The following is a 24,479-nucleotide window of genomic DNA, read 5'->3' on the forward strand; positions in this document are numbered from 1 at the left end:
GCTTTAGTGTTAGATGGTTGTGTCGCCGCTCTTTGTCCTATTGTTGGATCAGAGGTTCAAATGTTAGCTCTAAGTATAGAGATGTGCACAGCTGTCGTGTCACGCTTTCCACGCTGCCTGTTGTTAAAGCACACAGTAGTAGTGTCTCGTGTCTCTTTAAAAGCGGGTTGCGTAGATCCTTCATGAATGAAGCCACGTGATCCAAACATCATTTGACGTCTGGCGCCTCCGACCATAGACTAAAACAAGCGGGGAAGGAGTGGATATATCTGGAGACCTGCGAGAGAAGGCGTGAGCGGAAAAACATTTCTCCAACTGTCTGTCTTCTCCACACCGGGTCGACGAACCGTCGGCGGACGTCAACCTTTCGAAGCTGCGGGTGGGCGAAAGGCGCCGGTTTGACTTCTGGTGAGTCAGCTTTGTCGAAATCAAAACTGAAATGTCTTCAGAAAGTGCTGAATGTAGAGGTGTTTTGCTGAGTGTGCACGGCCGCCGTCGCTGCCGCTCAGTGCGGGCGCACTGCCGCCTGTCCCGGTGTGCGCTGCCGCCGCCGTCGCCGCCGCTGCTGCTGTTGTTTAAAGGGCATTAGTCTGGCAGTGCTGAATCATCATCATCATCATCATCGAGGTCTTTGGTACATGCGCTACTGAAACGCGGTCGGTCGCTCTAGCTGCCACGCACTACCGACCAACCGGTGATTTCATAATAAGACAGACAAAGGGGGCAGGATGAGTGTGGCTGTCAGGCTGAAAAAGAAGTGTCGGAATTAGATGACCGCGCGGAGACGCGGCGGTGCCCGGGGATTCCCTTGTTTTGTGCCTGTTAAATTTCTAAATGTATAGTGTTTACTTAAAGCACCGAAACCCCCCTCGGTAACGGCACATAACCTCAGCTTTTTCTCTGGCTGTGCCTCGCATTTGGAGCGGCGGCAGCGGCGCTCACACAGACCGGACATATCCAGCTGCTGGTTCAGATGTGATATGACCGTTAGTCAGCTGTTTGTTAGCTATGTTGGGATTTAGGGCTCTCATATATGAGCGTCTCGTTTGCTCTCTGGTTGTTTAGCTGTAGGTTGAAATATAAAAATATGTAAAAAAAAAAATTCTTTCTGTTTTTTTTTTTTTTTTAAACAAGGCAAAACACGGCTGGCTGTCATGCTGGAGCGTCGATAGCTGTCAGACGCCCAGCGGCTAGCTACAGAGAGAGAGAGAGTATTGTGGCCGAACTGCCCGAGTGACTGTTTTGACATTTGCTTTGTGTCAGCCGCTTCACACAGACAGCCGCTCGCTTCGCGTATCACTCAGCAACAGTGAGTATTTTTTGGCGTTTTAAGGACTTGTACTACCGGGTTTACTCTCATAGAGTCTACTCGGTTTTCCGGCCGCGGTGCTGCTGCTGCTGGTTCACCGGCTTGAGCTCGCGGCAGAGATGCTGATTCATCACAACGTTCGTATTTCTCAACGTTTGCGCAAGCAGAGCGGAGGCACGAGGGAGCCATGGCAACATGGCACCGGCGGCAGGCGGGCGGGCGGACAAAGGTCTGGCGTAGAGGGAAGGAAGGAGGTCTGTTCACGGCGGTGAAATTAGACCTGGTCACGGAGTCGGGGTCAAGGATAGGTGTTTTTAAAATGGTCCTAAATGTGTACATTTTTGTAGTATTCAGCAAACACTAGTTAATTTATGTGCACTGGAGCACGATGTTTGTTATCTAGTGGCTTAACCCCATGATGTTTGAATCCCCCAAGCCTTTGTTTAGGGTTTTTTTCTGATTGCCTAGACTTCGGATGTTTTAAAGCCAAAGTAATTTTAATTAAAATCACATTCTGATAAATTAGGCCACGATACTGACGGCCAGAAGCCATGTGAAGTCAGTGACATTCACCGTTTACGAGCGAAGAGGGGCGAAATAACGGTTAGCGACGTGAAATGGGCGGGTCTACCGTCGAACTTTTCTCAACTTCAATGGTATTTAACGAAGAAGCCACCAATGAGAGCGGAACATGCGGCTGATTGACATTAGAGAGTTACCTAGGTAACCGGAGCTTGGGTCCACTGCATACCAGGGTCAGATACAAAACGAGCGAATGGAGGCGGCTTCAGACCTTATAGAGTTAACCCCTCAACCTTTAGTTCACTTTTTAATAAAATAAATAAATACAGTCTGATTTTGCCAGATTAAAAACAAGAACCTCCTGTGTAAATATCATTAAAAATACAGACACAAATGAAGGCTGAGGGGAAGGACTGATTCCCATGGCGGTTAATGAACCCACACTGAGACGTGTGCTAAAAAAGGAAGCTATAATGCTGTGCAACAGAATTTCCTCTGATTGATCTCTTGCGGATGGGCCATTATCTTCTGCCTATGAGCGCTGCAACTCTTAAACACTGAAGAGTAATAGGGAAGCTCTGTGGGCACAAGAAAAACAGAAACTTCACCCCCCTAATGACTCCATATCAGCAGCTTTAGTTGGAGTCAGCACTCTGCAGAGTGTATCAAAAGTATGTAGTAAGCAAGTTGGCAAGTACTGTAATAGAGGGTCATAATGATGAAACAGTTGTATCAGTATTGGAGAGAAGAGCACCACCACCAACCCTCCCTCTTCACTGTCTTTCTTTCTCTCTCACACACACACACACACACACACACACACACACACACACACACACACACACACACACACACACACACACACACACACACACACACAGATTTTTCCCATTTCCTTTTCTCATTGCATGTACGCACGCACACACACAACCTAGGGGCTAAGCTTTTTATACTTGGTATCAGTATTTAATCAGTGCTTGAAGTGCATTTCTCTGTCAAGTACTTTCCCATCCTTCCCTGGTGTTCGCGGTAATTGAACGCTGACCAATGCTTATGTGTGCAACTTTGCTGATGGTGGCAGAGCGGCGAGGCGCGCAGAGCAAAAGGGGGGGATGAAGGAAGAGGGAGGAAGAATGAGAGATGGGATTTGTGGAGAGATTGAGAACAAGGACCTTTTTGTCTTCAAGGCATTCCCCTGAAAATGCTGAGGCGAAGCAAATGCGCTCTCGCTTGACAGATGGCGTTTTCACTTGTTACTTACCACAGCTAGTTTCTTTGCCTTGTCGTGCGTGTGTGTGAGTGTGTGTATATACATGTGAGAGGTTGCAAAGAAAGCAGGAGATATAAAACACCTACAAGAAGCTAAGATCTTCCTGCTGTAGGGCTGTGTGTGTGTCTGTGCGTATGCCAAGCACCAAGGTTAAAAGCTTTGTGTGAGTTCCTGCCTGCACTGTTGAGGCGTAGAAAGGAGATGTAACAAAGGGAAGTGATTTTACTATCAGTTGGCCATTACAACATTTGGTGCATGGTGGTTGATTGCGTTCTATCTCTTCTTGTCTGTCTTGAAGCCTCGATGAGGAAGGAAGTATATGTGTGTTCATATACACTGTTTGATGCCCTACGTGTACGGTGGTCAAGGTGTTGAAGCATCATGCAGAGCAGTGATAGTCATAGTAAACAAAGGGCCTCACATGGAACATCTGAATGAAAATATCACGCACACATATTGCTGATGAATGTTAAAATCCATTAATTTGGGTAGATATAACAGATTGCCTGAATGTTTTAAATAATCCCAAAACAAGCCTGAGACAACTAGTTCACAACCCCCATGCTTTTATTTTGAAAGCCCAGTCACTACTAAGGTCATTCTGCAGTCCAGTTCAGAACAAGATCTAATGCAGCTGGGGACAGTAGCTCTTGTTCTACTCTGGAGATCTGCTGTTAGCTTGAGGGTCACTCATACTGAACCTGCAGCAGGTGGAGAATGGGTGCTGCTGTGCTCTAACTCACAGAGGCTGCAGAGCAGAACGAGGAGCACCAGCAGCAGTTGAAGTCAGGGTTCCCGTGTGCCTCCTTTCACGCAGTGTTTATTGATTTTTGGGTGGTTGTTTAGTTTTCTTTTAAGGTTGTAGGGAATCGAATTGAGGTGGCCGTTAGGCTCTGCTCATGTGTGATGTAGAGCCTCCTTTGGCTGTGTTTATAAGGAAGGATGATTTACTGAGCTACAACAGGAGTTGGGTATATTCAAGATGGTCAGCACAATCTATAGACAGAGGTTAAAGTGGAATTTGGCAGATGAAAAAGACTGCTTGAATTGCCCAGCACTATCAGCAACACATCGTATGTGGATCCAGTGAAAAAAATTCTAGAGAGACTCTGTGTATTTTCATATATATATTTATATATGTCCTTTAAATTTCCTTTCTGAGCATTTCTTAGCTTCGAAAAATAATCCCTCATCTTCACTGCCTGTCCTTTTTTTTTTTTTTTTTTCCATCTGTGAGAGTGATGTTATCAAACTTTTGTGGAACTGATATTTTTTCCTAACTGATCAAATGTTCTGAGGCTGTTGCCAACAGCATGCCTCGGTTTTGTTACTAATGCTTAGAACACATATTTTATTTATTGGCTTAGAACTGTAAATCTAGTTTTTCCCTCTAAAATACATCAGCACCTATTAATTTGGTCTTAAACTGAATGTGGACACATTGATGTCAGTACCAAAAGGTTATTTTAGATCCATACCCAGTAACTGTGAACAAAGTCTGAGGACATGATGTTTAATGATGTTTTTGTTCTAAAGTAAAGAATTTTATCTTAAGGTTTTTTTTCATGATTTTTGTATCCATTCTTGCTCTGAGATTGCATTGAAAAAAGAGACTGCACAAAGGCAGCGTTTATTGCAGGGCTACAGCTCTGGATTGCATTAGATTGCACAGGTGTTTCTGATATTGTGTCCACCTCCTCTGTATGTGTGTGTATGTGTGTCTGCGAGGAAGAACGCGGTGTTTGTGAACATAATTTCTAAGTAGTGTTTGCATGTTTATGGTCTTGTTTACTACTGGGAACCATTTCAGAAGTCTTGTTTTGCTTGCAGATTTCTAAAAGAGTGAGAGGGAAGTAAAATGCGATAAGTAAACACGGGAATAAAAGATTGAATTGCAGTGAGAGAGAGGAAGAGAGAAAAGGAAGCAGTGGGGCAGATCAATAGTTGAGTGTTTTTTCTCCACAGTAATGATGAAATATGGTGTAAGCAGATCTGGTGCATAATCATTGCTGTGCTCCACTGTTTTTTTTTTTTTTCTTCTTCAGTTTTCTTTTTTGCTTCGATGTGAGTGCGCATCTTGTCCTTGTGTTATTCTGTCTCCGAGTCTGTGTGTGTGCGTTTAATGTACCCGCCCTCCACAAGTGCTTCGACTGCTTATTTCATAACCTCCCTGAGAACCAGAAAGTGTATGAAAATGAGACAAATCTCATTTCAGCATGTCAAAGGGATTTTTTTATTTTATTTTTTTTAATGGAAAAAAGTTGAAGTTCAGTTTAAGTTGTTGATCTAGATTTCGGTCCTGAATCGATTGTGTCGTGCATTTCAGTGATCGGTGAAGTGATATTGTAGTCTTTGAGTAAAGTTATCAAGTTTTTCCTTTGTGGGCCTTTGGGCTTATTTTGGAGCTTTTAGAGATGCCGCCAGTTAAAAAAAATAACACTCACACATTCATTCCATACCTCACCAGTGATGCAGCCATGAGATATTGTGATTGGCTTGTAGCGGCGAAGATGCAAGGCCCTGGTAACAGAAGTATCCGCACCAGCGGTTGTCTACCAGTTGCATCATCTCTATGCCAACTTGCCGCATTTTTTAACTGCAGTGTGACGATCCCAGGATTGTGGTATGAATTTCTGAAGCTTTAAAACACACACAAACAGAGTGGATCAATGCCAAGGAGCAAAGAGAGGGAACAGAGATACGTGTGCGTTGAATGTGGCACCGGCTTTGCTATCACCTGTGGCATTAAATTATTTCCAAGCAACAATGGTCCTCCGGTGTCTCGACTGAGTTTTCATTTCCCCTCCTCATATTGAAGGCTGGCTTGCAAAGTAAACATCAGACCTATTCTCAAACAAAACAAGTGCATGTTTTAGATCTAATCACCTTCAGAGTGAGCAAATGTAGCTGATGAGGAATTAGCGTTTAGGGCCTGCTGAAGCTATGGAACCTTTGTTTCATTGTATTTTCTGCATCTTTTTTTCGTCTTATAGTCATGAAAAAAAGAAAAAAAAATATTATATATATATATATATATATATATATATATATATATATATATATATATATATATATATATATATATATATATATATATATATATATATATATATATATATATATATATATATATATATATATATATATATATATATATATATATATATATATATATTGTTATTAATTCCTTCTCAATCTGTTTGACCTTTTTGTAGAAGCAGCTGACTGCACCTAATGATTATTTTCACCACCAAGTAATGTTACTGCAGTAATCTGTAATTTCTTGTCTGAGCTGTGGTAATGATTTTTCCACAGTCCAAGGTGACATCTTCAAATGCTTTGTTTGTTAGACAGTCCATAACAGATATTAAAGTTAGTTCCACTAATTGCCCTTTTGGAAATGGGCTTTTTGTCTGTGACTGTCAGATAAATACAAAATAAAAGAGTAGAAAAATCTACTTAAAACTCACTGTTTAGAGTAATCTGAAGTCTGAGCTTTTGGCTCACAGGCTCAAAGAGGCTGTTACTCAGTGCCTGTACAAATATTTTGTATTTATAATGTCATATATACACAAAGAAAAAGTATAATGGGTCCAGTTTTAGCCTGGGAAAAGCTGGAAGATCAGGCTTTTTAAATCAGGAAGTTGTTTCAGCACTATTCACTTCACAATTCTTGGCATTTAATCGTGTTTCTTTAAAGTAGTAGAATTGTTTATGGTTTTTACAAGTGAAGTTTTGTTAGTCATGTGTTGTTTTAAACTGCTGCGTTTAGCAGGAGGATAAATATCAGATTGAAGGGAAGCAGGCAGCACTGCTTCGGTAAAATGTCCACATACTCTGCCCCTCTGTGCGCATTTAAATATATCGTAATACCCATCATACCATCTTAAAGGAAAACCTTAAAATAGTCACGGAGAATGTCGCAGTGCAAAAGAGACCACTGCCCCCGAGTGCACCTCTGTAAACCACAAACATGTCTCCTCCTCCCTGTGGTAAAGGTTTTCTGATGATACTTTCCCATTAATGTGACTGATAATGATGAATGCCTCCCCACAGAGTCGCGCCGTGCTTACTTTGCTCTTGGACTCGAACTTTCTCTTTGTCTCGAGTTTGTATTGCTGACCTGGGATGCATGGCGTCTGGGTGAAATAAACTTATAGTGTCGTTTAACTTATCCCTGTCTCCCTCGCAGCTCTGTTTGTATGCACGCACACACGCACACGCACACACACACACACACACACACACACACACACACACACACACACACACACACACACACACACACACAGAAATGACTTAACCTGCGCTACATGCTTTCTCTCTTCAAAAAAAAAAAGCACTTATGAAAAAAAGGTGCCAGAGCTCAATTGCCTGACAGTGCAGGTTTTTTTTTGCTTGTGTTGGGAAATTTGTCATCACACTCCGACTTACTACCTGGAATGGGAAAAACGTGTCGACGCCAGGACTTTTTCTCGCCTTTAATAACGCACTTGTCTCACAAACACAGACACACACGCACACGCACGCTGCCCCTTTTTAACTCTCAGTAAACTGTGAAAGTGATTCCATATATGTTTATGAGGGGCTAGAACATCAATGTCAAAGTGATTTTAATTACTAATAATGACTTAATTTGTATAACACTTTTTAATACACACAGTGCTTTAAAAAGAGAAATGCATAAAAAGTGTGCATATGCCAACAAACAGTACATACAAACACACATTCACTGGCAGGGTCCACATCCTCAATTAGATTTGAAAACATGTTTTGTAAGAGAATTGCAGGTTCAATAAGAATAGTTGTTTAGGCTGTGTTTTGAAGAGGACCTCAGTGGAAACTCAAGCTCCCAGGTGAGGCAGATCCACGTGTGCTAAGGAGGGGTATGTGAGATGAGAAAGTGGATGAGGGTGGGGCACGAACTACTCCTGGCATTCAGAAAATGATCTTGAATTCAAGAATGGTTACATACAGGCAATGGTGTGAACCACAGCAGAAAAGTAAGGGCAAAATTTAAACTAACCTATGGAAATTAGTTGTGTTAACAACTCTGCCTCCAGCACCAGCTTAAAAAAACCAGAGAGCTGAAGGAAACGTACATTTTTTTTGAACGCCAGCAGTTGTGACGTTACTTTCGATGTACGGTGTCATACGCTCATGTCACAATGCTTCTTTTTTTTTTTTTTTTTTTCCAAAAGTTGGAGTAACTACAATTTTTTTCTGACTCTGGTGGGCTGAGTTGAACCATTTTGCAGACCGGTTATGGCCCCCAGGCCACATGTTTGACACCCTTGGTCTAGACTCCTCTTCTCCATGACCTTTTCCTGTGTTTTCTCCATCTCCTCATTCTGTCTGTGTTATCATGCTTATTTCACGCTCTGCATAACCTCCAGTTAATAGCTTCCTTTCCTAAAACACACACGCGCACACACACTCTCAAACACACATAGCCCATACTAGTGACTTCTCTCCTTGTCACTCCTCAGCTCCTCAGACCCAAGGTCCTGTATCGCTGCTCCTCCCTTTTCTCTACACACAGGTTGCCATTATCTCTGATCTGATTCCTAATTCTCAATCAGACTCCACACAGAGCTCATCGTTAATTATTTACCGACTCCCTCACCATCTTCGGCCCACATGGGATCAATGAGAGCTACTCGCTCTGTTTTTTAACAAACCCAAGGTGGACTGCTGCCAGGAGCTGAGTTTTGTAGCTGTCTGAGGTTTCAATTCACTCTCCCTACGTTTTGCTTCCTTTATGTCTTTCTGTCATGTCCTCTCTACGACCTACTGTGCGCGTCTACTGCTTCACTCAGCTGCCATCCTTTGTGTTTCCCCCCCGCTATTGCTTAGAGAAATGCCTGAAGGAGAAGACACAGTTAAAGCAGTTGTTATTGTCGGATTATTCAATAAACGCAGCAATGCCACTGCATCACAAATGACTTGTGACTCTTACAATCTATTCTTGATCATTGGCTATATATGCTCACTTGTTTATGTGCACAAACACCCACTTGTCGCAGCCCCCGGGTCATTTTTGGAGCGCCTAATCTGGCCATTTATTTTCCACTGTGTGTGTCTGCAGCAGGCCACCGGCTCTTAAATAGCAAGTCTCTTTCTAAGAAATTCCTCTCTGTGTGGCAGTAGAGGCCGGGGCAAAAGGTTCTCGCAAACAAGATTAATTAGAGCTCTGTCTGAAGCCAGCCGCACAGAGAGAGTTCATCATCCTGTTTGTCTGCAAGAGAAAGCAGTCTATGTCTCATCATGCTGTGTCCTTTGTTCTTTTTAATCTATCTTTATTAGCCCCATGATCACATCCTGCTGCACTATTACCCTGGTTTTCATCCTGGGTGCAAGACAGAATGATAAAAAATAAAAGTCAATGGCAAAACTAAAATTAGGAAGCTTGATTACCAGCAAGTAAGAAGATCTTACGTGTAATGTCATGGCATAAAAGAAAATCATTGCAAATGCATTGAGGTGATTTAAAGGTGACTACTGGGAGGCTGACCTCCTCAGGCAGGTTGTTCCAGTGCAGAGGGGTCCTGATGCCAAAAGCACAGTCACCTTTAAGCAGTGATTATATTCTGCTGCAGCGTGGGCAGCTGGAGACACTACGGTTGACTTGTAACTCATTTCATAGTTCTTTGAAGCCAACTACACATGCATAGTTGGTGCAATGTCAAGTCAAATCTCTGCAGACGAGTCTGCATAGTCATGCAAATCGGACAGACATGTGGAAGTACACTAAAAACCTTATCCTGACAAAATACACATCGCCTGGACCCTAATAGCCTAATGAATGTGAAAATTGTAAAACACCTGTTCATGTGGTTAAGCGACCCTAGCCCCCTTGAAAAGGTAGGCCTGAGACAGCGCATGACTATCTCAATAAAAATCTCTTTAACTTACTAACAAATACTTTGACACTATGAAACTGTTTCCGCAATGAATCCACAAAATGCATAAAATTATTAAAAAATTATGAAGCTCTGCAAGACTGATGTCGGAAATGTGTGTCGAAGGAGAGCAAAAACGTGCCTCTTCCCAGTAGATCATGCAGTCATGAGTAAAGCCAGGAAAGTTGGACCCAGTAATCTAATAGTTCACATCGAATGTGAAGTGAAGTTTTGCCTAGCATCACGGCAGCAACCTGGTTGAGCTTTGGTCATACGCGGATCGTTCTCTAAATGTTATAACTGTGCGCTGTCACCAGGGGGCGCTGTCAAAAACGACCTGCCTGTAAGTTATTCTCGTTCTTTATTGTGATGTTGTTGGTTATTCAGCTTAGCTCCTATTTAACAGAGAGAAGTTAAAAGAAACAAAGAACTTCTCTGTAGTGAAGTGAAACTGAGTGTTAAAAACAACAGTATTTTCTATGCTTCTATCTTTGTTTTGAACTCTGCTGCCACTTCCTTTTCTGTTCAAGTAAACTTTTCAACCAGTCCACAGTCTACCTTTGTATAGCATCATTGCCGTCAGATGTGCTGTTGAATACGTAGGTTGCTTGCATGCTTATAATACTTCACTATGCATAGCCAATGGAAACACAGTGTTATGAATACAGTCAACTGGAAAAATGATAAATATTTGCCTCTAGCAGGCAACCGGATAAGGAGGAATCAAGGCTCATACAGGGATCAACATGTCTCTTATGCAGATTGGGGAACAAAAGAAAAAGGCCTGAATGAAGGAGGATATGTCAGGTTACTTTTCTCCCAATCAAGAATGTTTAATTTCATTTTGCTGTAATCAATAAAAAGGGTAGTATAAAATTATTCTTGAACCCACATCCAGAGGGCGGTTAACTTCTATCATCGCCACTTTTGTTGTGGAAATTTTTTTGTTGAGAAAGACGGTCAGCCGACAGATAGTTGTCGCTGAAATGTTTGCCCGGGGAGTTGCAATATGAGCCTTGGGGAAAATAAATGCTTGAATTTATTTTATTTTTTTTCCCCAAGTCTGAGTGTGGATGTATTGGTTTTATTATTAATAGCTCTTATTTGCAAGACTATCCCCCTGTCCCTTCTGTGGGATTTGATTTGTCAACAGGAAGAGATGTGAAGTCTTTTCTTTATTTTGTGTGTTAAAGAAGGTTGAGGGGAGAGGGAGGTGGTCAGCAGTGGTTTCATTGCATTGGATCAGCTTCAGAACTTTTCTAATTGGAGGTTTTAGTTGTGGTCGTTGCTGAGTTCAGGGTTTTTGGGGGGGCTTTATCCCCCTACTCGTCCTCCTCCTCTCTCTCCCCCACTCTCTGTACTCCACAGCTAAGCTCTTACAAATGTGTTGAGGATGCATTTTCACCGAAATGCTTTCCCACCCCCCCTTCCTCCTCTGTCCTTCTCCTCCTCCTGCTCCTCCCTATTCGCTTGCTTCTCTTTTTCTTCTCTTCTTTCTCCCTTGTCATTTGCACCCCCCCTCGTCTCCTCACACCCTGTCCTCTCTCCATACTCAGCATTTTTCTCGGCTGTGGGTGTGATGTCTCTGTGTAACGCTAATCAGCTCTGGAGACGTCAGCATTCTTTCAGTCCTCCTTCACCACCAGCGCCCCTCTCCTCTTCCTCCTCCTCTTCTTTTCTGTCTTCACCTTGCTATCTTTTTTCTCCCTCCTGACTTTCTCATCTTTTTTTTTTTTTTGCCTTCCAACCATATTCTACTCATCTTCACCACTTCTCAGCTCTTCTGCCATCCCTGTCCTCACATCCCGTCCTCCGTGTTTGTGTGTGTTGTCTCTCTGCTGTAACCGTAAGCAGCTCTGCTCTTGAGTCGTCAGCGTTCTTTCAGTTGCTCCATAAAAATACAGCCTGCCACAGCAAAAAAAAAAAAAAAAAAGCTCTGTTGTAGCAACAGTGGCTGTGGCATTGACCACACCGCAGCGATCACCTAACAAGCATGATGGGAAGGACACCTCTGGCCCTTTGTGTTTGTGTGTCCACCCAAGATGAATGCCGATGCCTTTGCTCAGCAGATGATCCTCAACCTGGGTGACTTACAGATGCCCCAAAAAGACACAGTTTGTTGCAGTTTTATCCTCTGGTCTTAGTCAGTTTTTTGAAATTTGTTGTTGTTGTCTAACCATGATGGATTAGGACATACAGGTTTTTGTTTTGTGTTGCTTCTGTAAAGGTGACACAAGGTAACGCAGACTCTGATTTACCTGTTTGCAGATAAATTATGCTTATGTATGCAGTCACCCTCAAAGAGCCAATTAATTAATGCTGAGCGCTGCACCCAAAATTTTTATCACTGTTTTTTTCTAGTGGTTTTGCAGTTTTACACACTTTTTTTTCCAGGTGTAAACAGAATGTTAAAACAAACAAACAAACAAACAAACAAAAACATTAAAAAAAGTAAAGTGATGAAGTTCTGGGGGTTTATACTGTGTCTTTTGACACTGCTTGTAATTCCTCAGTGTTTGGTTACGGTTTATAAATCTGATTACATTCGGTGGTGTTGTGATAGAGCAGAATGATTCAAGAATAGACCTGGCACCTTTTTGGAAATTAATTGGCATTTATAAAGTGGAAAACTGATTTATAAATGTCTATGAGCCACAAATTTATAGCCAACACAGGATCACCAGTTAACCTAACTGCTTTGAATTGTGGGAGGATGCCAGTACACTCCACACAGAAACACTCCAGCTGCCCTAAAGATTCAAACAAGGAACCTTCTTACTGTGACTTGATGGTGCTAACCACTGCACCACCATGCCAACCTTTTATGTTGCGTATATAAACATCTAAAGTGCCTTTTAAAGTGCTTTTAATTACGACGTTAAATGTGGTATCAAACCTCTGCAGTATGCGAGTACGACATTGTTTAAAACACTTGTGTACTCGCAGTCAACCATTTTGCATGTGTGTTTTATTGTGCCCCGCTGGCATAGCAGCAGGGGTGTGTGTGTGTGTGTGTGTGTGTGTGTGTGTGTGTGTGTGTGTGTGTTTGGCAGCATGCTTTTTGTTTCTATGTAGATGGAGGATGGGGGGGTTTGGGCACAAGGGAAATAAACCAGTGCCTGTCAGGGAAACAGCCCCCTTTATGCCCCCTCTGTTTGCATCAACCCAACCCCCAGCAGCTAACCTCAGTCTTCATGTCTTTGATTCATCTTTTGTGCGAGCGTGCACCTCAGCTGTGGGAGGCTGCATCCTAAAAGAACAGAAGAGTGCAGCGGCACATTCAGCTCTCAAGAAGAAGCTCTTTAATAAAAGATTGTGTTTAACTGACTGATCGTAACTCATTAAGAAGAACCTTAAGTGCTGAAGTCAAATGCTTTAAATGAAGCTGTGCCATTTCTCCATCGGATTAAGCCTCGCATGTTATTGCGCGTTTTTTGTTGTTGTTGTTTTTCACTCTTCACCACTTCCTTGAGTTTTAAACTGTTTTTTTGTTTTTTTTTAACTTGCTGTGCATTTGACATGTTTTTTTTGTGTGTGTGTGCATGCATAATTATTTGTATGTTTTTCTTTGATCTGCAGCTATTTATATCTGTAGGATTTGTGGCAGTGCATGCACAAACACTGAAGCCCCCTCACAAACAGACAGGCAGGCAGTGATGCGTTGTGAGGGAGGCTCACTAACACATTTGGTGTCTTTTGATAGAAAAAATGGAAAGAGTCGTGTTGCCCGGTATCATTTAAATGTCATCACACCTAAGAAAGGTGTGATAACGCCTTCGTAGAAATTAGTCCAGTGAGAAAAGTTTCCACCTGACCCCCTCAGAATAGCTTTATTATAATGAAATGATGCAAACCACCATACTGTGAAACTGTTACGTTTGAGTTACAGGCCCTCAGAGTGCATAGGGGTGGATCTAAAGCTGTTTTGTTTTCCAGCATATTTGAGCCCTCATAACTAAGAGTACATGAAATAACCACATAAGACAGGACTGAAAAACACATTTAAGCGTTGTTGAAAACTGCAACCAAATCCATTTTATAACCACTCCAAATGATTCTAGTCTAAATGAAAACATTTTTTTCTATAACTTTAAGCATCAATAGCAGGGGATATATCATAGACCCTGGATCTTTGATCTGTTTTCTGATAATTCACTGGAGAAAACTTCTTCAAAAAGTACATCTTAGGGTAAACTTTCAACTTATAACACCATATGATGGGATAGGTGGCTGGTCAAAATATGAAAGGTCTCCTTTGTTACAAGGCTAATCTTTTATCTTGGATTCTTTCTGAGTCATCCAGGGTACCAGTTCTTGTTTCTGTTATTCTACGTTGTCTTCTTCTTTCGGCTGCTCTCCTACATCATAGACCTAAAATTCCAACTTCTACAACAACGACTTCTGAGGTAAATGAAAGGCAGCATTCATCTGTGATATATCCCGTGACAATAATGCTCAACGTTAATAAAGAAACCTTTCTGGATTGTGACACTTTGAGGTTTGTTTGATTTTTTTTTTGTGTGTGTGTGTGTGTGTGTGTGTGCGTGTGTGTGTGTGTGTGTGATTTGGGGGCTTTAAAACTGATGTAAATTTTTACATCGTCCATTGCTTTGTAAGGTCCCCTTGTGAGGCTTTAATCTGAGAATTATTGCCATTGCTGTCTCTGTTTTTAAAATGGATATGATGACTTCGGGCTTGATTTGACTCTGAATCTGAGGGATGCTGCATGCTCATTGGCTAATGACTCGTGATTGACAACCATATCTTGTATTGTCCTCCCCTTAAAGGGAAGAAGGGAAGAACAAAAAGTCAAGAGAGGAGAGCAGAAATTTGTGTTGCAGGAGAGAAGGGAGGGAGTGAGATCCGGAATCTGCTGCGTCGTCATGACTGGTCTCATGATGATCGCTCAGCACCAGCTACAATAGCCGCCCTTTATGAACACACACAAACACACAGGTCACCAAACAAAGATTCTCATTGAGAGCTTGCGGAGATGCTCATCATGGAGCCGTGCGCTCTAAGGGCTGATCTCATCCTTTGCGTTTCCACGCTCGGTCTTTGTTGACTTCTGATTCACACATTTGTATCTCCATTCTTTTTTGTCTCGTTTCCACTTTGGTGCAAAGGCATCAATGATTTCATTTTTATCCCCAGTAGGTGTAGGTCTATATCTGTTTTCTGCTCATCTTTGGTACGGAGAATGTGTGTGTGCGTGTGCGTGTGTGTTTGTGTGGACGTTCTAACAGTTGGTTTTCCCCTGGAGTCCTTCCCACAGTTTTTACCACTTCCTCTTCACTCACACTCATTTCATTCCTATTGGCAGAAAGCCAGCCAATAAGAGCGCAACAACACAAAGGTAGTGGGCAATGTCAGTGTAACCACAAGGAAACAGGAAGTCAGGAAAATTCTAAGAAAAGTTTCTGTCACTTTCACTCATACAATCTCACCCCGATACAACAGTGGAACATGCTCCCACAACATAGTAGATATAGATTTACCATGTCTCCACTCCTCTTGGTAGGTATTGGTTTGCAATTTTTTTTTAATTGACTGTTAGAAGAGAGGGTGTCCTTAAACACAGTTTATTTTAATGTTTTTTTTCTGTGATGTTTCTCTGCTTATGTTTTGTGCTCTCCTGCATCTCCACAGGTTCATTCAGAAGAGCAAGGCTCTTGTGGCATGACGACGACTAACAAAGGAAATAAAGCCTTGAAGGTAAGCAGGTGCATGTTTCAATTTTATTTTAGTTATACAGGGTAAGCTGTTGGGTAAGTTAAAAACCCTACAATATTCTAGAGAAATGAAACAATCAGATGGTCCACTAACAGCAGGAACTTTGGGAAGAGAAAACTTTTAACGGGAGACCTCTAGCAGAACCAGGCCCAGAAAGGAGTAGACATCTGCCCTTAAAGGTCGGAGAATGAGCGGAAAGAGAAGAGAAAAAAGAAAAGGACACAGAGCCCATAACAACATACGGGAAAAACACAAAGTAGTAGATTAAAGATAATGATATGCAGCAGTGGCATATAAATGCATGGCAGTGGGAAGAAGTGCTCAGGTCACGGGAAGTCCCCAGCAGCCTGAACCTATGACGGCATAACTAAGGGATGCTGATACACCAGTAAATACTCATTTCATATTTATTCACAATGCCATTTATATTGTAAGAGAAAAACCCCAAGATATTAGAGAGACAATCCCATATGAGGTGGTGATGGCAGAGAGGAAGAACGACTTTTAACAGGAAGTTGACTGTGGCAGAACAAAGCTCAAGGAGGGGCCGTTATCTGCTGAGATTGGGTGAGGGGAAGCAGAGAAAAAAGGAAAGCATCAAAATCAATACCCCTATGCCTAATGGACAATTTTGTCTTCTTATGCTTCTCCTTTAGTGATTACCTACCCCAAACTCAGTACAGTTTGAGGTCAAAGATCAAATGAGAAAAGAAAACTTTCTCAGAGGACCGCAGAATTTAAAAAATGCCCATCTGAAGCCAAAATGATGCTAGAAGGAAGGCACACCTCTGGGCTTTTTGAAATGCCTCTGGGCAGTCATTTTAAAGGATTATGTAAATGAACTTGAATTTAAATAAGCAGATGGGAAGGTGAGGAGGGAAAAGAAGAGACAAAAAGAGAGCGCAGAGATATCACAGACAAGGAGAACAAAACACAAACTACAGAGTAGAGAAGAAAAACATCATTCACATGTTGTAGCGGGATAAACACACGAGGCATGAAAAACATGCTCAATGCTGGGAAGTCCCCCCAGCAGCCTGACTCTCACGGCATAACTAAGGGATGGTTCAGGATCACCTGATCCAGTCCTGGGATCTGGGAGCTGGTTACATGGGAGAGGGACCTCCTATACTACTTCTAAAAACTCTTCTTTGAATTTATCCAAAATAAAATGACTAAAACCATTAAACACAACCTGTGACAAAATAATTAAACATCTAAATGTAATTGAATAAGGAGCTTGAAAAGAAACACACACGTGTGGTATTCATATCTGGTGGGGACATCGAATTGACATAATGCTTTCCCTAGCCTCTCACCCTAACCCTAACCATCAAAAATGAGTCCCTAACCCTTACTAATCCTTACTAGCTCTCACTAAAAAACATTTTGAGTCTCAAAAATGCCTTCAAACTTATGGGGACCAGGATTCTGGTCCCCATAAGGGCTGCTGGTATAGTGAACTTCTCATTTTTGGTCCCCACAAAGATAGGAATACATAGTTTCTCTCACACACACACACACGAAGTTCTCTGCTGCTTGTCCAGGACGTGGTGCAGAGGGTGATCTGGGTCCATTTATGTCTGTTGCCATTCACCACAGTCATCTGCTGACCTTTGCATCAGCTGATGGAGGAATCCAAACTGTGATGATTGAATCAAAGTTTAACCCTGAATTCATGCAGTAATGAAGGGGTTTTTGTTTTTTTGTTTATTAAATCTTTCCAGTGCTACATGTACTCATTTGTGTTTTTGTACTAGAAATATTTTCCCGTTTTAAAGCATGACAAAGTCTACATTTGCAGGCTTGAGGGTTTGGTGGTGGAGGGAATGACTTCGCCTCTTAACTGAGGCCTGAGTCATCATATGTGGTAACCCTAACCCAGTAGTTTGGAGAAAGCAAAACAGTGCATGGTAGGATGATTATTTTCTTTGTTCCCTGATTGTCAACACTTAGGATAACAATTTAATAAAAAACTCCAAGGGCCAGAGTTTGTTGGGGTTAAGCTTGGGTTCTTCAGGATTTAGAAATCGGTAAACCACAAACCACTGTTTGAAATGTGGATGGTTAAATCATGTCACAGATTTAACACGTGAATTATTTTCAATATGTTGTTAACCAAGCCACCTTTAATGGTAATTAAGTTTAGAGAAAGGTCATGGTTTGGCTTAAAGCACAACAGCTGCCACTTCTTCTAAATCTCGGTTTCCTGGGTTGGCAGGGTGACACGTGGCCACTGGAGAGTCTGATACAGGTCTGAATGTTCAGGCCACATAAACATTTCCTGGCAGTAACAGATAATATGAGGTCTTAAAGGTGTCAGGCGGGGCTTTTTACAGTCAACTCATTGCTGCTTTCTCTCTCTCACTTCTCTCTTTTTCCTGTGTCCTGCAGGTGAAGCGTGAGCCGGGCGAGAATGGCACCAGCCTCACAGACGAGGAGCTGGTGACCATGTCGGTGCGGGAGCTGAACCAGCACCTCCGAGGGCTCACCAAAGAAGAGATCCTGCAACTGAAACAGCGGCGGCGCACCCTGAAGAATCGTGGCTACGCCGCCAGCTGCCGGGTGAAGCGTGTCACCCAGAAGGAGGAGTTGGAGAAGCAGAAGGCTCAGCTGCAGCAGGAGGTGGACAAACTGGCCAATGAGAATGCTTCGATGCGCGTTGAGCTGGACGCTCTGAGGTCTAAGTACGAGGCGTTACAGACCTTCGCCAGGACTGTGGCACGAAGCCCCACTGTCGGGGTCGGGGTCAGGGCTGGAGGGGGAGGGGGAGGGGTGGCGTCATCGGTCATCGGTCCGCTCATCCCAGGGAAGGTGGCGACGGCGACGAGCGTGATTACAATAGTGAAGTCAAAAACAGACGCACGGTCTTGAGGGAAGGGAAGGGAGATGAAGGTGCATCAGGATGGAGCTTAGCTGCATCTGAGTCAATCTTCCCCTCTGCCGGACTCCTCCTCCATCTGCACTGACAGACAAACAGCCGGGCGGCCTCGCTTGCATCGTCACGGCACGCTCCTGTCACGTTATCACTTCTGATCAGTGCAGATGAAGGAAAGGATGGAAGCGGAGGAGAACTCTTGTACCAATGCAGGACAAATACACAGGGTTCCTATGGGCACTGAAGACCCGGAAATCCCAAATAATATGAAAACTGTCTTATTCCTGATCAAGAAAATAATCTGACATTTGTAAATACTCAAAATGAGAAAATTCCAACAGTTTTTATTTGGTTTTCGGTGCTCAGTGCTGGTGAATCTCTTTTTAAGTACATAATAACCATGTCACGAATTTGCACACAGATTTGAAGAGGTGCCTGATCGAAATAAAATGTATAAAATTGAAATTTGGTACATCATCAAACAATCCTAAACACACATGAGAATCAGAGCATTTATTCTTGATTAGTTCTATGGAAATCATTGAATTTAATGTGACCTGCTGATTTGAGTGGCTGCAGAGAGGCCCCATCTTGTTCCACCTAGCCAAGAACTTTTTTCAGAAAAGTACTATAGAAGATATATATATTATACAATGGTGGTAACTGTATTTCTACTGTTTTGTACTGTGTTGTCATTCACATGAGGTCCAAGGTGTATTCTCTGTGTGTGAATTGTTATATATCAGGAATTCTGTGAAATTCTGTGGCGCGTGTTCGTTTTGGTATTGCTATATTTGGGTAGCTGTATTTTTACTTTGTTTTTCTTATGGTCTTTTTACTTTCAAGTCACACTCTCGCGTTCTCTTACCTACTCTTTTCTCTGTCCTTCGATTTTTCAACTCCAACTGGCTTCCATTATTACATGCAGTACTTCCTGAATTTTATGAAAGGAGGAGGGGAAAAGGAGGCAATTAATATTTACCAAAACATATTATAGGAAAAGGAGATGACGTTATTTAATTCGCTGACCTTATTTTAGTGTGGGAATTTTCAGGGAAATGGTCATATGAAGATAAAAGCCTCTTTGAGTTTTGCTTCAAAGTTGATTATTCAAGACATTTGGAAGGGCAAGTGCCTTTTCCTCCTAGTGATATGCATAGAGAAGAAGTCAAAAGGATAACTGATGAACAAATAATATGATAACTTGTGGAAGGATGGTGGAGATTCAGTGTAGATGTGTTGCGTATGCTTGTGCTTTATAGCATAAACTGACCAATCAGGAGTCAGCTAGTGACAGCATTGAACTCTTCCCGTACACTGTTATTTAAGCTGTGTAATAGCACGTAAGGACGATGATGATTATTAACAGTTATGTACCTTGGCAAGTCATTTGTTTAAAGTGGACCTATTCTGCTCGTTTGCATCTCTATATTTTTATTCTTGGACTCTAGAGAAGCTTTGCATAAGTCTCAGTGCAAAATGATCCCTATTTATTCAACACTAGTCTTTCATGCAGCCCTTCAGGTCATTTCTGTGTCTGACATGAGCTGCTTTAGCTCTTCACCCTTTTAAGGCAACCTTCTGGTAAGCAGAAGGATTGACAATGAGTTGAGAACATTCAAAACATGGTTTCATAGAGTGGCTTTGCATGATTCAGAGTTGAAATAATGCTTGTTTATCTGATACTGGTCCTTTTATGCAGCCCTTCAGTTCAGTTATAGCTCCATTCCCTTTTCATTTAGGCTGTATTCTGATTGGCTGCTAATCCTAAATAGAAGATCTTTGTCTGTACTCACAGTCCAAACTATGTCCCTGAAATTACCAGGGGAATCTGCTCTCACTGACATCATACTGGGCCAGAAGTAGAAAAACAGTCTAAAGCTGAGCCTTCTCGTCTGTGCGTTTCACTCACAGGTTGTTTTTTTTTCTATTTGTTATTTGTCCATGATAATGTATACATATGTAGAAAGAAAGGAAAAGCACAATAGGTCCTCTTTAAGTGAAAAGAAAAAGGGAGATTAGCAACAAAAAAAAAAAGAGCCTGAATTTTATTCTTGCTTTTTTTTTTTTTTTTTTTTTTTTTGGTCTTGTTTTGGGTTTTTTTTGCATAAAATACATTTGTCTGTTATAAACAAAGTCTGCTGTAGGTTACAACACCTGCAGGAAAACCTTTGCCTCATATCAGAGCAATTTGGGTTGCACTTTTCTTTTCTTGTTTTTACCCGCAAAACTTACAACTGCAAACTGCAACTGTGATTTCTGACAGTGCAGTCAGCGGGCATGGGTGACAAACATTTCTCTGAATTTCACATATTTCACGCGGGCTTTACCATAAAAAGTAGTCTTACGTGGTGTTCTATACTTAAAGAATCTTTGTCTATGTATGGTGGAGTCTGGATTTTTATAAAGACAATTATCTTTGCATCGTTTGTAATGACATGTATAAAAAAACAAAACAAAAAAAAGGTATAACAAAATCTGTTTGATATACAGTATCTCTCTATTTTGCAATTGTACCAAAAGTGGCTTAACTACTGAATAGCTTTGTTTTTTCTCTAGCTACTAGGCACGTGTGTGTAGCCGTGAACTAGTGTGTGGTGTGCTGTGTAGGTATGTGACGAGGTAATATAACGTTCCCTATTTCATGGATATGACTTTGATACGTGTTTGATTTCAGGCTGAAGCGGGTGATGACACAGTGAGTAACTGCACTCTTTCTCAAATCGTAGTCTTTGTCCTCCCCGGCCCTCATCGTTCAGCTCCAGCCCTGCAGACGTGTTAGATCATTTGCTAAACTGCACTTTGGCAGAGTTCACGTTTGTGACGTATTTCTGAGCAGGCCTCCATGTCTTTATTTTTGGTCTGTGCAGCCTGTTGCAGATAAAGTGACCAACGAGATGAGGAAGTTTTATGGTTAACCTCACACACTGCGTTGTGTTGTGTATTCAGGTCATCAGGCAAAGTAGCAAATATGTGAAACTCTGCTGAAGGCCTTTGTGGCTACATCACACCCACTCCTTCAATAACTTATTTTTATAGTGTGTGATTAAAAAAAATGTTGTTTTTGTTTTTTTTGCTTCTGTATTTTACACGGTTATGTGTATTTAACATCGTTCCAGTTGTATTTGTTTTTTGTTTGTTTTTTTTAACTGTTCTTGAAGTGTCAGGGAAGTGAAATAACAATTGTTATATGGTGTTTTATGAAGTGAAAAAAAAACTATTCTGCTATTTAATGGTTTGTCTGTCAAAGAGTGAGGTTTACCTTTGAGTACAATTGCCTCAAATATTTTTTAACCTGATTTTAAAGCTGAAAGAGAAGCAATTTACACAGATGAAAACATACATGCAGCCTTTTACCTGAACCGCTACTTCTCCACTGTGAAGAAAAATGGGTTAGCTTGCCTACTGCTGTGCAGTTACTATGATAAGTAAGGAGTGTCTTCATCTGTACAGAAATAGAAGTCAAACTGGTGAACAGTGAAAAAGGCGCAGGAGGATAAATGGGTTTGTGATTGAAAATATTTTTTCTCCGTAGTCTTTGAACGGATAAACGTTCACACGTTCAGTCAGGCGTGAAACCAGAGAGCTTCAGATGTCAAATGAAAATCACTTATCACACCTAATGGTATTGAGCAACAAGCAAATTTCAGTATCTCATACAGTGTATTAACGTGTTTTCTCCATATTAAAGAAAACGCCCTGTTTTGTACGTCCTGAATGCCGTTATCTGAGTTTTAAAAATGTATTCTGTCCCTCTCCATCAGTCTGCTGCTTCCTGCCTGTCTCACTGATGTTTTTCACTGGCCAGCTGTGCGTGCATGCGTGTGTGTGTTTCTGTCTAGCTATCTTTGTGAGGACCGAAATCTGCATTCTACTATACTTGTGAGAACCAACAGTCACTTGTGAGGACACACACCAAATTTGAAGGCCTTTTTGAGGCTCAAAATGTGGTTTTAGTGTCAGGGTTACAACTAGGTTATGGTTAGGTGTAGAGAAAGTTTGGGGCTGCTGGATCATCCAGACTCTCCTTTAAAGTTCCTGTTAAGCTTTTCTGCTCCTCTTCTCCTTCCTCCGACGGTCATCTTTGGCGTTGTACTGTAGTCGAGCCCTTCTGACTAATTGATCCATGTATTAAGCTATTGTGGAGATATTCAGCTTTTGAGCTAACAGAAAGAGTGGTATCTATTAAAATATCAGCTAAAAACATGATATTAAAATCAAAAAGGTAGACAGGTCCCACTAACCCTTCAACATTATGCACTCCACACTGTATATAAATGCCACTTGTTTTGCACATATTCAACTCTGTATATTTTATATATTTTATTATTATTATTATTATTATTATTATTATTATTATTATTATTATTTTATTTTATTTTTTTACTATTTAATTTGTAAAAATGTGTACACACACACACACACACACACACACACACACACACACACACGTAGGAAAATATTTAGTATACACATCCAGAAATGCATACACTATTATATATTGTACATATATTTATTAGTTTCAGGTTGGCCATTCTTGTATTTTGCTCGTTTGTGTTGTTGTGTTTGCACATCTCTGTTGCTTGTGGGGCTCGCACACAAGAATTTCACTCGCATGTGCTGTGCCAGTGTGCCTGCACATGTGATGTGACAATAAAAAGTGATTTGATTTGATTTGGAGTGGATTTAGCCTCCACAGAACACTGAGTCTTTTAGTTTTTGTGCTTTATTTTGTGCTGTTAAATCAATTGTGAGGTCATTCACTTTTTAGTATTTATCAATATCCACACAATTTTCTGTTAGTTTTATAAGTAACACTTTATTTACACACTCTATAATATACATGCAGTCTCAGTGGAAGGGGAACCTGTCTAAACTATCCGATATCAATATAATATTTTTTTATATAATTATTTTAATATTTTGACTAAAAAATTAATTATAAACCTTATTTCTTACACTAATAGAACCTTGTTGTTTTTTTTTTGTTTGGTTTTTTTGTTTGGTTTTTTTAGGGTTAGGCATTTATTTTTAATGGTTAGGGTAAGGGGCTAAGGAGACCATTATGTCAATGAAGGTCCTCACTAAGATAGCTGAATGGGCTTGTGTGTGTGTTTGTGTGAGACATCATATAAAACAAGAGGAAACTCAACTTGTGTTGAGACTGTAAGTTATGTCAAATTGTACAATTACGTGTGCTGCTTCTCTGTGTTTTTATGCTCCTCTGGTTTCTAAAAAGAAAAACGAAAAAAAGAGAGAAGCATTCTGTGTAAACATTAATGTGTCAACATGTGGCTGCTGTTAAATAGACACATCTAATTATGCAAACTGGCAAAATCCAAACTCCTGCCTCACAGGAGCACTGACGCTATCGTAGTCGTTTGTCAAGTTGTCTGTTTTCCTGACTGTACAGTGTGATGTGACGAGGTTAAAGAGCTAATGTGCGGTGTTTAGCTTCTTCTTCTTCTTCTTCTTCTTTTTTTTAAATATACCTGATAAATTAAAATGTCAGCTTGCCTCTGTTTAAATCTGGCATATGTGGTGTGGCTTACCCACTTTCACTTAGCAGTTAACTGTGAAAACACAAAGTCTTCAAATTTATTTATTTAGGATTTTTTTTTTTTTTTTTTTTTTTACAGGGATGCACCATTTTTATTGGCAGATATTGGCTTCAACTCCCATCAGTTTATTCAGCAAATAAGACGGCATTCAAAAACTGCAGCAACTGATGTTTGTTTGTTGTGCTCCATCAGTTTGGTGTCCATTTCTAGCTCAGAATGGGTCTCTCACATCCAGTCAGGTGCATGTGTCTGGACGACACTTAGAATACAATATTTTGTTTTCTGAAACTAATGATGGCTTCCT

At 41.2% G+C, this 24,479-nt stretch overlaps 1 protein-coding gene across 3 annotated transcripts; it reads left to right on the top strand.

Annotated features, from left to right (window-relative positions):
- Positions 1 to 92: 92 nt before the first annotated feature.
- mafgb (v-maf avian musculoaponeurotic fibrosarcoma oncogene homolog Gb) lies at positions 93 to 23,906 on the top strand. 3 transcript variants are annotated; one of them, XM_080880006.1, is made up of 4 exons: positions 93 to 408; positions 1,135 to 1,309; positions 15,653 to 15,718; positions 18,131 to 23,906. In XM_080880006.1, the coding sequence occupies exons 3-4, from the start codon at positions 15,683 to 15,685 to the stop codon at positions 18,608 to 18,610; spliced, it is 516 nt and encodes a 171-aa protein (XP_080736132.1). In that variant the 5' UTR covers positions 93 to 408; positions 1,135 to 1,309; positions 15,653 to 15,682; the 3' UTR covers positions 18,611 to 23,906. The 3 variants fall into 3 exon arrangements, with proteins under 3 accessions (XP_080736132.1, XP_080736131.1, XP_080736130.1); XM_080880005.1 differs by lacking the exon at positions 1,135 to 1,309 and having other exon boundaries at positions 101 to 408; XM_080880004.1 differs by lacking the exons at positions 93 to 408; positions 1,135 to 1,309 and adding an exon at positions 15,224 to 15,520.
- The last annotated feature ends 573 nt before the right edge of the window (positions 23,907 to 24,479 follow it).

This window comes from Rhamphochromis sp. 'chilingali', assembly GCF_963969265.1.
Source record: "Rhamphochromis sp. 'chilingali' genome assembly, chromosome: 4".
Lineage (NCBI taxonomy): Eukaryota > Metazoa > Chordata > Actinopteri > Cichliformes > Cichlidae > Rhamphochromis > Rhamphochromis sp. 'chilingali'.